This window comes from Macaca mulatta, chromosome 6 (genome assembly GCF_049350105.2).
Source record: "Macaca mulatta isolate MMU2019108-1 chromosome 6, T2T-MMU8v2.0, whole genome shotgun sequence".
Taxonomy (NCBI): Eukaryota; Metazoa; Chordata; class Mammalia; order Primates; family Cercopithecidae; genus Macaca; species Macaca mulatta.
The window spans coordinates 37,966,058-37,981,272 of NC_133411.1; the positions used below are offsets into that span (position 1 = coordinate 37,966,058).

General features: G+C 37.1%; 2 protein-coding genes across 7 annotated transcripts in view; one reads left to right on the top strand and one right to left on the bottom strand.

Moving 5' to 3' along the window:
- Positions 1 to 2,211: 2,211 nt before the first annotated feature.
- On the bottom strand, positions 2,212 to 10,349 carry LOC144341266 (uncharacterized). Its single transcript, XM_078004354.1, has 3 exons — positions 10,345 to 10,349; positions 7,713 to 8,038; positions 2,212 to 7,623 (listed from the first exon to the last, which is right to left on the bottom strand). Exons 1-3 carry the CDS (start codon positions 10,347 to 10,349, stop codon positions 7,040 to 7,042), a joined length of 915 nt encoding a protein of 304 aa, XP_077860480.1. The 3' UTR covers positions 2,212 to 7,039.
- NIPBL (NIPBL cohesin loading factor) overlaps positions 7,409 to 15,215 on the top strand; it is a 192,987-nt gene continuing 185,180 nt past the window's right edge. For all 6 annotated transcript variants that reach the window (XM_078004661.1, XM_015139874.3, XM_078004663.1 and 3 more), the window contains exon 1: positions 7,409 to 8,025. The gene's annotated coding sequence lies outside the window, so the exon portion shown is untranslated. The remainder of the gene's footprint in view (positions 8,026 to 15,215) is intronic.

The window sequence follows — 15,215 nt, forward strand, 5'->3', positions numbered from 1 at the left end:
TCAAAATCAAATAATTTGCTTTTTTTTTTGGCTGGAGATTGGAGTTTTATTATAACTCAAATCAGTCTCCTCGACCATTTGGGGATCAGTTTTTGAGGATAATTTGGTGGGTGGGGGAAGGCAAGTGAATCAAGAGTGCTGATTGGTTGGGTTAGAGATGAAATCATAGGGAATTGAAGCTGTCCTCTTGCTCTCAGTTCCTGGGTGGAGGGCCACAAGATCAGATGAGCCAGTTTATTGATCTGGGTGGTGCCAGCTGATCCATCAAGTGCAGGGTCTGCAGAATATCTTAAGCACTGATCTTAGAAGCAGTTTCAGGAGGGTCGTGGCCTCCAGCTGCATGACTAGAAATTAAACTATAATTTCTATTCTTGTGCCTGATTTGTTAGTCCTACAAAGGCAGTCTAGTCCCATAAATGATTCGCTTCTATGAATCACTTTCTTGAAATTACTGGTTGCATATTGAATTTGTATGACTGTTCATATATCAATGAAATTAAATTTTTCAACAAAATTTAAGAAGTTTGTCTACTTAATAATGAAGATATGTTCCATGTCCTATGGAGATAGTGCTTAAGAAGTATATTTTTGGAAGGAATAAACACATGAATAAAAGTATATATGGTATGTTTCCACAAACCTTGAAACGAGTAAGGGGCTAGACTAGCTAATTCATTTGGTTATTTAACTAAACATGTTTGGGTCTTTACATTTTTTATTTTGATGCAGTTAGCTAACGCTCAGCTCTTATAGTTTTACTTCAAATAATAAAGAGATCACATCTATTCATTCAATATGCACCCATTCTATCAGGCATTTTAAAGTTCTTAGACAAAATTAAATAAACTGACATAATCACTTAGCTACTAGATTCCTCCAAACATCTCTCACAAAACAGATATTACTTTATTTGTTGTGTTAATAAACAGTAGTGGAAACAATTCTGTTCTCTAATTTTAAACTGAAAAATATTGTCCTTATTACTTCGCTATAATAATTTTTATTAAATTTTATCCCTTGTTTCTTAGATTAAATGCACATAAATTTGATGTACAATCTAGATATTTGTACCAACTTTATAGTTTTAAAATGTGTCTATTTATGGCCTAATTTCAACTTTAAGTGAAAATGGAATTATTAGGAAATATTCACTGTTACATTTGGCTAGCAATTCATCATGGCACTAAGGTACTGTTTTCCATGGTTTTTCCATCTTGGGTTATAATACTGAGACATTTCACTTGTATATTTCCACATTTGATTTTTCTTCCAATTTATTTCCTGCAAGGTAATTCTGAGTCATAATTGTCACTCTATCCTTATTTGATACATTGGTCACCTTTCTCTCCTTATGACTGTTTTTTTGGTAAACCCAAAAAGTGAGCAGGGGCCATATAGTTAAATTCAAAACAGGAGGTCATATGATGTTCCTTTATACTCCTACCTTTCATGATTGACTTGGCTCCCTCTGCTGGTTAGTAATATAATTCCTTTCTTAGTTCAATAGGGTATGTATTACATTGATGAAATATTTGGGGTGCATAAGCTTGGAGTTAGAGCTTCTTATATGTTGATTCTCTAGCAAATTTTGTGTTTAGCTAAGGTTTTAATCAACCTAGGCCTTACTTATGTATAATGGAAAGGGACTTTGCATCACATGCCTGAAAAACAAAATTTTTATTAATGCCCTTTTAAATAGACTTGCCAACATCACAATACTGAAATCTCCAAATAGCAAATAAGGTGAAAGAGTAATGAAATATTTAAATTATATTAAAATATTTCCGTATAATATAATCCTTATCTTATTTGCTTTCTGGTTAGATACTTTTCATTCTACTTATGCAATATAATGCCTCCTTTTTAAATTCTATACACAATTCCTTTCTTCCTAAGTTTCCCCCTTTTAAATCCTGTACACAAGTGTAAGTACATTTATTTAAGTACATAGAATCTTAAGTATATAGAATGAGTTGGATAGCAAATGAGAGTTACCTATTTAAGAAATTATTTACTTTGGCTAGAGAGTAAACACTTATTAAAGGTTTGGTTTTTTGGAGGGAGAAAGGAGTTTCCACCATTTTCAGAGAGTACATTTGTTCCTATGATAATTACTCTGTGAAAGATAGAAATCTGCTTTGCTTTGACTTATTAATAAACACTTGTTTTAAGATTGAAGGGAAGGTGGGAAGAAATAGAAACAAACATATATTTTGCCCCATGTTTATTATTGTGCTGTACTGGACATTTTAGATTGGAAAATGTGCTAAAACAGATCAATAATTGTCACAGATCTACACACAACAAATGTAGGTCCACTAGGAAAATAATTCCTCCTCACAACTTTAACCATATTTGACATTTCTACTAACAGCATACTTTATTTCCTACCCTTTGCCTTAAGATTACCTTTCTGAAACTAGTATCAGATCTCTAAAATATCCTAGTACTTCTTCTAATAATCCTTCACTAGTTCATAGGCAGTCAGATCTTTCTAACATTCCTTTTTTCCCCATTTTCTAAGGAAAATCTGAAGAGTAGACTTTTAAAAACAAAAATGAACACAATTTTTGGCCTGTAACCCACAATAGGGAATATATTTTACAAGGTAACCTAGCACACATACACATGAATAAATGTTTACTTAAAAACACATATCTTTACCATCTGTGATGTACTCTTCTATTTTCTATTCTTTTCTATATCTTAAATTAAAAATGCTAGTCATAATGCAATAAATTAATTTCATGATCCATAGTGGTACTATAATCCACAGACAAATTTGACTACAAGCTAACCTACGCAAGAATGCTGTTAAAATAAGCACCACAAGTCTCTCTTCATACTTATTTTAGATGCTTTAAGTTTAATAGATTTTGTATTCTTTCTTCATAAACAGTCATTTTTTAAATGATGTTTTTCCAGATTAGTTCAGCATTAAAATACTTGACTAGTTTAGCTCTGGTTCACATGCAGAGTATGTGTAGGTTCCAGGAAGATTAGGCTTTCATGAAACTTTATAGTCTTAAATAATTTTACATTAAATATTTCAGAAGTGCATTTTTTGAGGCCCTTCCCTCTGTGTAATTCTCTATGCATTACACAGTGAAACTTGTAGTATAACATGGAACTGGTCACTTTGATTTAGGAACATAAGGCATAGATACATAAAAACATAAACAATAAGGCCAGGCACGGTGGCTCACGCCTGTAATCCCAGCATTTTGGGCGGCCAAAGCGGGCAGATCACGAGGTCAGGAGACCTAGACCATCCTGGCTAACACGGTGAAACCCCGTCTTTACTAAAAGTACAAAAAATTAGCCGGGCGTGGTGGTGGGTGCCTATAGTCCCAGCTACTAGGGAGGCTGAGGCAGGAGCATGGCGTGAACCTGGGAGGCAGAGCTTGCAGTGAGCCGGGATCGCGCCACTGCACTCCAGTCTGGGAGACGGAGTGAGACACCATCTCAAAAAATAAATAAACAAATAAATAATAAACAATACAGGGGTGTCATAGGATTATAAATAGATGGCATGGATAATAAAATCTATAAGTTTAGAGAAAAATGGTAATTATAGGTGAGAAGTATTAATGAAAGGACAAAGCTTGTTCTTAAAGGACTAGAATAGGCCAAGATGAAAAAAGGTATCCATGGGAAAAGAACTATTCATTTCTATAATTTTAACAAAATAGATAAACTATGTTGAATAAACTCCATAAATACTATTTCCAAATTTGATTACGATATTTACTTTGAAAACCTGAAACAGGAACATATTTACAGTATTAAGTGATTTGATAATTTTGTAGCTCTGCCCTAAAAATCAATATCCTTAATTAACTCTTCACCAGTTTAAGTCATCCATCACCCTAAAAGCAATTTAATTATTCTAAATGTGAAATAATTTTGGTAGCGTCTAAAGTAATCTATAAAACATACATACACTACCAGTTTTTTTTTTCTACCTTTAACAAATTTGTTCCCATAAGAGACAATTTTATCACTAACAAAGGATAACTGGCAGGCATAAAATAGTGAAAAGAAAATGATTTTCTAAAATTTTTCATTTCTATCATTTTATAGCAAATTGCATTTATCTTAAAGATAAATATTCTTCAATAAAAATAACAATTTGTAATTTTTCAGTTGTAGAAATTCCTGGAGATGACATTTGGTACAGATAGTTTATACTTGAAATCCATTTAAAATTTTTAATCAAATCTTCTGCAATTCATTGATCAAGAATACATATGAGACTATCCAGGAATATTCCTAGCAAAGAAAACTGAGTCATGTAACTCAGTTCTTGAAGCAAGGAGGCAATTTAAAGTCAGAATAAAGGGTTATTGGACTGTCCTCAATGGACAAGTCAAGGATGTAAGTCACCTGATTTGGAACATAAAAGACTTAAAAATGTAACAGCGAAACAAATGGATGATATTGGGAGAAATAATTATTAAGGAAAAAAAAAAAAACCCAAGACAATGAAATGAAGAAAACACTAATATTAGATTAACAGATTCTATGTAAGATCTCTACTTGGATACTTAAATTTATGCAAGCAAAATACCATTTGATTTAATAGTGAAATACTATGATATACATTGAAACAATTTCTTTGATTCTGTAATCTGGAAAAAAAAATGGTACAAACTATATACAAGTTAAAGCCCTCAGAGGCAGTGTTGTGCTTTCATTCACTACCATGTATGAGATGCCTAGCATAAAGCTAATTAGCACCTAATAAGTCCTCAATAAGAAGGGGAAAAAACTAAAAAAACTTTAAAATTTTACATTAAGTGGCACAGTAATGCCAAGACTTTCCAAAGTAAATTGACCGTAGCAGCTGCAGTTACCTGGACATGCAAAATTACTAGTTTACCAGTAACATTTAAGAAAGCAGACAGGAAGATAAATGTGCTTCTATTAGTGAACTGAAATAATAGTATTTTGAAACTGAGTGAAAAACACATTCTGAGCCATCTGTATTAACTTAAAGCTATTCTGAAGATTAATGGGAAAAACAGTAATGAACAGACTATTGGATTTACTAAACAATGTTTAATTAATTGTATTAATGGTTATAAAATATCTATCAAGGCTATCTTTTCTTGTCCAAAAATTCAATACATGAAATAGGAAAATTTGTAATACCATAGCCAAAGCCTTACTGCATAGCTTCTAGCTTACTGATATATTTACCTATTTTAATTTAAAAAGCCTATTTTTCCAGCCACTAGGAAATAAAATTTCCCACGTTTTATATACTCAAAAATCATGATTAAGTATATCTAATGCTACCCTAAGTGTAAGCAAACAGCAAACTAAATGGTGAATTAAAATATCCACACTAAGCCTGACCTCAGCTTTCACTGAATCTTTTCTTCAGAAGAAAACTAAAAACAAATCTCACTAGCATTTGCTTTGCTTGACAGCATCATTGAGTAGCAACCAAAGTAGCCATATGTGATCCTTTATGTAAGGCCTCCTAGCCTCAGAAACACACACCTTTTGAATTACCGTGCCTGGTACCCATTTGTGCCCGATAAATACTTGCTGAATGAACTTTTCCAATAGTGCTGGATTTGGTCTGAGCCAACGAAATTCTCACTTTTAATGTATTTTGCAAGACAGAGGACGACAAGATGAAGAATGCAGTTTGAGACTCAGGAGAGCAAAGATAATCGGCCCAGTATGGATATGATCATTTGATGCACTATCCTCGGACATGCCCATTTACAGAAGCCTAAAAACAAATTTTATCCCGCGTTTGTGGGTTTCTGGTGTTGTGGAGGGCTTTCCAATGTTTAGAAGCAATGTCTTTTTATAGAATTCTGTAATAAACTTTTAAAAAATATTTTATAAAGCTCTCTGTAGCATATAAGTACATATTAAAGACAGAAATGGGGGAGTGTCAAGGCCCTTATAATCGTCATTCATTCATTAACCACACACTACGCATCTACAGTGTGGCATTCTAGGCGCTGGCCGTAACACCAGTGCAGAAAAACACAACCTCTTGTCCTCTTAGAGCTTACATTCCCCTGGGGAAGGAGAGAGAAGATAAACAAGTATGGATATGTAGACTGTCCAAAGGATAAAATGAGAAGGGGGCTAGGGCTCAATTTAAAAGTAGCCGCGGAAGCACTGAGTGACACTTGGGCAAAATCCTGAAGGTGAAGGAGCAAGCCCTATGGACGCTCAGGGAAGAGCCTGGCAGAGGGAACGACGAGGGCAGGCCCGCCCCCACCCCCAAAGGCGCGCGGGGACTTCAGCCGCGGTCAAGGATTTGGCTCACTCCCCTCAAGAAGCGAAGCCATTCGCAGGGCCTAAAGAAAAGGAGTGACAGGATCTTGGCCCCCCCGCCCCAGACAAAAGGAATAATCTAAGCAAGTTTTCCTACTTACTTTAGCGCACTGGTACACACACAAATACACAATACAATTCATATAACAAGAATTTCGTCCCGGTTGAATAAAAATCCGCTTACCTACTGCACTTTTTACCGAAAATAGCCCCCTTTTAATTTACAAAAACTTAATAGAGAACTGTGGAACGATGGAGTCACTTCTTGTTTTACAATTTAAAAACTACAACAAGCATAGTACTGTATGTATAATCACATTTTGTATTCCAGCCTTGTCCAGCGCCTCAGTGTTCCAAACCTAAAGAGGAAAACGATGTTTGAAATTAGCTGGCCGCAGGCCCGCGGGTCGCCCGCAGTCGCCGGTGGCTGAGTCGGGGCCGGCAGTTCTCCCCGCGCGGTCGGCTCCACCCACACCTAGAGGGGGGCGCCGGGGCTGCCGCGGGCCACCTTCTCGCTCGCGCAGCGTCGCCTACAGGCCTTCATCCCGACGGTTGGAGAAGAACCCAATCCTCTGCTGACAAAAAGCAAGAGCAGCGGAGATCGCCTGTTTCCAGAAATAAACGCATCACAAACACGATTCCAATTCAATCCAGCCGAGAATCGTCTTCACCTCCAAGGGTTGCGTTCTTACTCCGCAGAAACAATACGCAGTCGGGCGTAAGGTCCCGGCTCTCAAAAGGAAAGGTGTACGATCCATCCATCCACCCAGCTGCAGGGACACCATTTAAAACGGGCATCATCGCCGTCGAATCGCGGGCGTCCTCTGTGGGGCCGCCCGGAGATCGGCTCCCTAAAGCTAACGACGACCTGGGACAGCCAGCGCGGCCTCCAGCGGCCGCCGTCGGCGACCTGCAAGCCCGTCCGGGCTTCAGTGCTCCCCACGCTCACGACCACCACCGAACTCCGGCCCCGCTCCCGTCGGCCTCCAGGAAAATAAAGACAGAGGAGAGCCGGCCCGCCTGTGTCGCAGGGAAAACGTCGCTCTGAAGCATCGACAATACTGGCAACATCCACAGCCGCCCTGAGGGGAAGGGCGTAGAGGAGAGCTGCCGCCGCCCGGCTGCTGGCCCCGGCTGGGCCCGGGTGCGGCGAGGCGAGGCGCGGCGCGGCGCGGCGCGGCCGAAGACGCGAGCCCAAGTGGCGGCGGCGGCGGCGGCGGTGGCGGAAGTGGAGTGGGGAAGAGGGGGTGGTTGTTAGTGTTTGGCGCCGGCGGAGGGAGTCATTCCTGCAGCTGCACTTCCGGTCGGCATTTTGTTCTGAGAGGGAGAGACGGAACGAGAGAGAGACACACACAGGGCTCCTTCCCCCCGCCCTCCCCCCCCTCCCTCCGTCGGTACCGACTCACCCGACACCACCAAGCCGCAGGGAGGGACGCCCCCGCCGACAGGAGGATTGGTTCCCGGGCCCGCGGCGATGCCCCCCCGGTAGCTCGGGCCCCTGGTCGGGTGTTTGTGAGTGTTTCTATGTGGGAGAAGGAGGAGGAGGAGGAAGAAGAAGCAACGATTTGTCTTCTCGGCTGGTCTCCCCCCGGCTCTACATGTTCCCCGCACTGAGGAGACGGAAGAGGAGCCGTAGCCACCCCCCCTCCCGGCCCGGATTATAGTCTCTCGCCACAGCGGCCTCGGCCTCCCCTTGGATTCAGACGCCGATTCGCCCAGGTAAATTCCTGCTCTTTATTTCGGCGGCGGCGGCGGCGGCGCCAGGTCCTCAGCGTCTCTCCTCCTCGCTCCCCTCCCCGCCGTTTCCTTAGCGGCCCCAGGTCTCTTCCACAGGCGAGTCTAGAGTTCGCTCCTCTCTGGTGGCAGCCGCCTTGGGTAGCGGTGGTTTTGTACCCTCTCCCGGCCGGCTCCGGTGGCGGGGACTGGGCTCCTGCTGGGCGGCCGGGGAGGCGTAGGCCCGGCGGAGAGTGCAGGCCGCGGGCCAGCGGAATCTACTTGAGCTCGGGGATTAGGAGAGCTCCGGGCTGAGCGGAGCGACTGCTGGTCGGTGACAGGCCTCGCCCGGGAGAGGAGCCGTAGCTAGTGAGCAGGCGGAAACAATACAACTAACAGCAAATGTGCCCTGATCGTCCCCATATTTACAACTTTCCCGGTCCGGGAGTGGGGAACGTCCCAGTGAAACAAACAACCCCCCTTCTTCCCCCTGTGACCCCATGAAGGGAGGAAGTAGTTTCAGTTAGTGAGACAAACGTAAATACTCAGACGCGGATCCAGTGGTAATTCTTTCTCTTTCTAAAACTTGTTTGGACGTTGGAAAGTTCATAAAGACTCATTTTCTTTTTTAAAGAATTAAATCGTCCACATGAATATTTAATACAGAAAACCACACTGTGGCAGACACTGCACATCTCCCCCTCCCCAAGAGCTTTTATCTTGTTGTTTGACAGTGTGCTGTCGCACATGGACTTTTTATTCAAAGACAAGTATAAAGTACTTGACAGGTTTACTCTGCCACTTTCTATTTGTATGCGTTATGTAAGGGCAGTTTTAAACGACTATACATAAAAACCTCAGGTACTTCCTGACCAAAAAGTGTAGGAGCATACAAAGAATTCTAAGTGTTCTGAGAATTGTACTGAGATACGGGTAAAACCAATTTTATTTTATTTTCTTTTTCAAAAAAAGAAGAAATTAAGTTATACTTAAAATCCTTGGGAGGTTAAAAAATTGTAGAAGGTGCCATCCTTTCATGTCAGGGCAGTTCTTCTTGAGGTCCCAGGATTGTCATTGGCTGTTTGTGCCATGATGTTTGACTGTGTAATGAGAGAGGTGTCATTTTAATAGGTCAAATGTATCTGTAAATGCTGGAGAAAAATATCAGTTCTAACTTGACAAGTTCTAGTTCATGAGTAAGTTAAGTGTTTCGAGCTTGTTTATGGAGGCATTCGTAACGTAGGTTGGTATAAGGGGGAAACACCAATTTAAAATTCCTCAGTCAGGCAAATTGCTAGAAAAATGTACCTGGGTTACACGTTTTGATACTTTGTTTCTTGTTCGCTGAAGGAAAACTTTCGTTGGTTAAAATGAAGCAGCCCTGCTTGGCGAAATCCCTTGTTTTACTAGTGTATGTTACATTGGTTCAAATTTTTTGTCATTAAATTATTGTCACTGTAGAATAAGTTATTTTGTGGAGGTTATTTTTGAGTTTAGTGTCCTACTTACAATAAATTGTTTCACATTTCCTGCAAACGTACGGATAAACGTTTAAAAGAATGAAGTTAATATAGCTGTCACGTACTAGGCATGTTTTTAATGCTATAAATCCGTGTAGTAGTCAGTAGCGTGTCCGTGATTTGTATTGGTCAGGGAGCAGTTTGAATTTTAAAAAGCCTGAAGCTCCTGCTGAGCCCCAATCCCGGCCTCCCTCCCTCCCACTAATCTCCCATTCCTGTCTTTGTGCTGCCTGCTCCTGTTAGACACTGTTTGCTACGGGGCCTCAGGCCTACTGCGGGTGGGGGGTGTACGAGTGGGGGGCATGCCAGGGAGGGAAAGCAGACGGAAGGAACACTTCACATCTTAAGAAAGCAGAGGGTTTGCTTTTTTGGGGATGGGGGTGTTAAGGGCTTCATTATAAATGTTTCAAAGGCCCTCATATATTCCTGTGATTGTCTCTACAACTTTTATTTAATTAAAATACTAAGATGTATATCAAGGGATAAACATATGTTTACTAAAGATAATGGAAAGAGGAGTTCTGCTTGCTTAGTTTTCATGAACTGAAGCAACTTATTTTTGGAGGTTGTCTTATGCAGATGTTTGAATAAGTGTGTTAGAGATGGGTTTATGTGATTGATTCTTTTTTTCTTGAGACTTTGCAATTAAGTTATAGTGAATTAGTTCTTCCCAACTTATTTTCCCAATTCTACATATTTAGTAATTTGTGAGTAACATAGGTTGTGTGATAGCTTTCATTATGATAGCGTAAACGTTTCTTTAAATTTAAAAAAATGTTTTGTTTGGTCCAAACCAATTAAATACGTCATTTTTAAAGGAGAAAACATTGTGTAAAAATCAAATTGTAAAATTTAAACTTGAACTTTAAATCTCTGATAACCTAGTTGGAGAGAATAGTTTGTTTCCTTAAAGAGTGTAGTCTGTTCTGCTTCCCCTCTGTTGGTTGGAATATTCACCAGTGGCTAATCATCTATTTCCATAAAAAAAAAAAAAATTAAAATTCGGTGAAAGGAAAAATCAGAAGTGTTCCAGTAATCTTATAATCCTAATTATATTATTTGGAGAAATATTTTCTAATACACCTAAAGAAAATTTCAATAGTGTCGCTTATTGTTTCTCTTGACTCGGAAGAGTTGTCAATAACATTTTTTACTTGAAAAGAGATTTCAAGTAAATAATGAAAGTAAATTACAGTTGAACATTAAATAGATAATTTTCAATGTTTGAGAAATGTATATAGGATGCTTCCTTTTTAAAGTCATTCAACAACTTGTTTACTGAAGTTATTTGAGAACATTTTTGAACCTGTTGTAGAGATCATTATAATATTTTCTGCTTTTAAGCAAAAGTTACACATTACTTGAAAAAAGAAAAACTGTCTACTTGGGATTCTTTTTAGGGATGAAAAGGGAAAGTTTTTACTGTGGCAGTAAACTTGGTTCTTCATAGTAATCATTATTAAATTTCAAAAATATGAGCAAAGCTATACCAATACAAAATTTTCTTTACTTGCAGCCAGACTACCCCACTGAAAAATGTATTTTCTAAGGCTTCTTCAACTAATTGCAGGTTTAATTTTTTGGTACCAATCCATCATCAAACTGTCATAGAAATATTTGAACATATCTGTGTTACATATTTGATATACCCCATTGTGATATTTTTACTTTCTCAAAATAAGATGTAGTAATTGATAATGTAAGAGTAAATAAAAACCAGGAGTTTGAGTTTTATTTAATTTCATTTAATCCTCCTTTCTGGTGCTTATTAGGAAAAGCATAATTTGGAAGAAATTCTAAAATTTTAAATTAAGATTTCAGTTTTATGTGAAGTGATTAGGGAGTCTGAGGTAAACAATAATTCCTTTTAGAGAAATGTAACTTTAATTCTGTTTATCACATTTGCTTGCCATAAAAATGAATGGGAAATAACTAACTAGGAACCTTTATAGAAGCCTGACAATTAACTGTTCAGTTGAACATGCTTATTTTAATATCCTGAGCATACTAGGTTAGGTTTGGTGGTAATTTATGGTCTTATATAGCCTTTAAAAATTATTTTAAGATGGACTTTTTAGGCACAGTTTTTTCTTTTTTCAGCAGTTGTCATTTATAATAATTCTTTGTATTTTAAAACTAGTCCTTTTTCAAGATGATCTGAGTTCATTTAAAAATATTCTGATATCCCTGTGAGAGAAGTGACCAGCATGATTTCCGTTTAATGATGAAATACTTGACACTTAATAGACCATATGATTTGTATAGATTCATGTAGTAAGTCAGCAGGAGAATAAGGGATTCCCTGACACTAGTGTTTTCTTAGATTACGTTGCTTTAAGAAATGTGTGAGCTCTGGTCTTGAAGCTAGGTATTGCTCAGCGCTGACATTGATACCATTTGTGACTTTTTCAATTATCTAAGTTCAAAGTGCATTTTCCTCTTCTTTTAGAGAGATGATACCTGTTTCTTGGTTGTATATTCCTGGTATGAAAATAGAGTGGGATTTTAGTGTTTCTGGTTGATTTAAAAAGAATTTTAAACTCCATGTCTCTTAAGGCCATCATTGTAATTTTAAAGAGTATTTTATGTGCGTAGAATATTTCACCCAAATAAATTACTAAAAGTAATTTTAGATAGATGTGTGTAATTTTTTTTTTTTTGGTGTAAATCTGGAGTCAATTTTATTGAATTGAGTTTTGTCAAATTGCATTATGTTTTAAGACATATTTTTTTTCTATTCCCAAAGTTGTATCATTAGGAGAGATCGTTTCTTGATGTAGCATTGCCAGCTAAGATTTTGTCACATAAGATTTTGAGGACTTACTATTTGCCAGAAGTTAAGTCTGTCCCCATAATATCTCATTTAATCTTTTAACAAGCCCAAAAGTAGAAACAATAATTATCTACAATTTACAGATGAGGAAACTGAGGCTGGAAAGGTTTAGAAAACTGCCCATGGTCCTATAATTAGTAAATGATCAGTCTGATTTACATTTGTTCTTATGGATTCAGGATTCTATATATCTAGTTTCAGTGAAATTTTAATATTATCCTTTGGGCGTTGGTTGATTTGATACTTGCCAGTCATTTTATAATTGTGTATTTCAGGCAAAGAAGCTGAAATCGAATTCAGGCTATATATTCTGTATATATAATACTTTTAAAAATCAGTAACTCTTTACCATCTTATATTTAAAACAATTTTTGGTAAGCAGTCTAAAGCTTTTAGTTCGTTTAAGTATTTTATATTGAGTTGAAGTTGTTTGTCAAAGCATCTGTTGTTAGAAAGACAAAATTCAGCTTTAGAGTCATTTCATTCATAGAAATATATATGACCAATTGTAGGATAGTAGCTGAATCTGTAAATTAGTTTGACTGATCATTTTGTACAGTTTCAGTATTTTTATAGCCAGAGAATGTTGATCGTTACAGTCTTCAACTTGGGAGGTTGTGCACTTATTCCAGAACTGTTGCCATTACATACAACCTTATAGGAATTCCTTTAACGCATTTGAAATAGTCTTTTTCTCATCTTTATGACAAATCTTTATTTTCTGGAGTGAATTTGAGTTTTAGATACTGTACAGCATCACTTGAAACTTAGTTTAGGAAACTAAGATTTAGTAAGGGTTTTTTTTTTGTGTCTGGCTCTATGTTGAGCGCTTTATGTTTGTAATATGTAATATTATTGAATGTTTCCATGTGCCAGAAACTGTGCCAGGGAAAAAGTTTTTAGTTCCTCAAGGTATTGAAAAGTTGAATATGAAGTTGAAGTTAGTTGTATGAGAAAACTGAGATATGGAATGATTACGTGACTAGCCCAAGGTCACACAACTAGTAAGTTAAAGAAAGTGGAGAAAGGATTTCAGAGTTTATACTTTACCCGTAAGCCTTAACCACGATACTGTGTGTCATGATTTGAACCACCCAACTACTCAGTGAAGTGAGTGATACTGTTCTCTTTTTACAGAGGAAATTGAGGTTCATCATGTTTAAGAAACTTGTTCAGGGTAGCAAATCTAGCAAGTGTTAGAAGTAGGATTCCAGCTAAAATATATCTAATTCTAAAACCTCTATTCTTTACATTCTACCACCCTGGCTCTTCAAAATTTATAACACAATTTTTGGTGAAAGGGTAGTCTTGGTTATGAAGTTAGTGACACTGTTTTTCTTGTGGGGCTTACAAGAGTAATTCTAAAATGTTTTGGTCAGTTATAGCTGATTCATTATTTGATTATAGTCTTTTTTTTTTTAACCACCTTGTTACTTTATGTATAGTACACAAAATGTTTGTCTATTCAAATATGCATATAAATAGGATATTGATTTTTAAATACATGTACTGTGGAATATATTGAATGTAGGCATCTGTGGAATAGGTAGCTTTAGGAAATTTGGCAAAAGCTATTCTCAGACTATAAAAATACTGAAATTTTAAAAAATGATCAGTCATGCTAATTTATATACATTAACTGTATTTTTATGATTTTATTGTGACTCTTGTTACTTTTAATAATAATGTTAAGCATTAAAAAGATTCCCAAGAATGCATTAAATTTTCGAAATAATTCATGTAGGTAAATTGCTTTGCCATCTTACATGTGTAACATATCTCTTAACGTGGATATACCAGATTCCTTTAGAGTTGTCTTTTGTACATATTTGCCGTTTGGCAGAAAAGAAAAACTTCTTCAGAAATTAGCAATATTAATTTATTAAAATAATTATATATGTACTTTTATCCTGAGAAATTCAGAAGCTGTGACATAATTTTAAAATGCTGGATTTCCTTTTGTTAGAATTAACATATTTGGGTCACTTATGCAGATGAAATGCATGGTTATTTTTATATGAGCACTATTGAAAAATACTATTCTAGATACATTAAAACTAACAATGGCTAAAACACGAATAAATTATTAAATTCTGGATATAATTTACTTTTAAAATATTAGTCTTTATGATTGATATTTATGATACTTAATTTGGTATTTGTAAAGCACAAATGTCCTTTAATCCTGGCAAGGAAATACATTACAGAGTTTTCTCAACACTGCTACTTGTCAACCCTTTCAGTATTTTAAAACCTGCCTTTAGTTGTCTATTTGAATCAGATTGTGGGTTGCCAGTTTCCAGCTAAAGACATTGATCATCTGAGTGTATGCTCTATGTAATTTGGTGTTTTTTATGGTAATGACCAAGTTGAAATTTTACATGGTGTTAAGTTGGGCATAACATCATTTATTATTTATTTATTTTTTATTAATACTATTCTTTGAAATTGATGTACATGAAAAAAATGTCTTCCTAGGATTCTGCTTATACCTCAGAAAGCTCTAAGATTGAAAGTTGAAATGTCATGACCTGAAAACTACTGATTCTTTCCCCTTTAAAAAAAGAATTCGGAAACTAATATTTATTCCATAAGCTTACCTTCAAGTTATCCTGAAAGACACACGTGACATACGCTTTTATTTAACTCTACTAATCTTTTTACTATTTTCTCTTTCCCTTTTCCTATGTATCTCTTCCTTTAACTATCAGTGTCCATTTCATCTCCCCCAAAGCAAATTTTTGCATACTGTGGCTAATATAGGTATTTGTTGTTAGTGTGGATGGTCTTGTAATGTGTTACTTTCTCTGATGAAACCCAGAGCAGTTTCAGAGGCCTCAAAT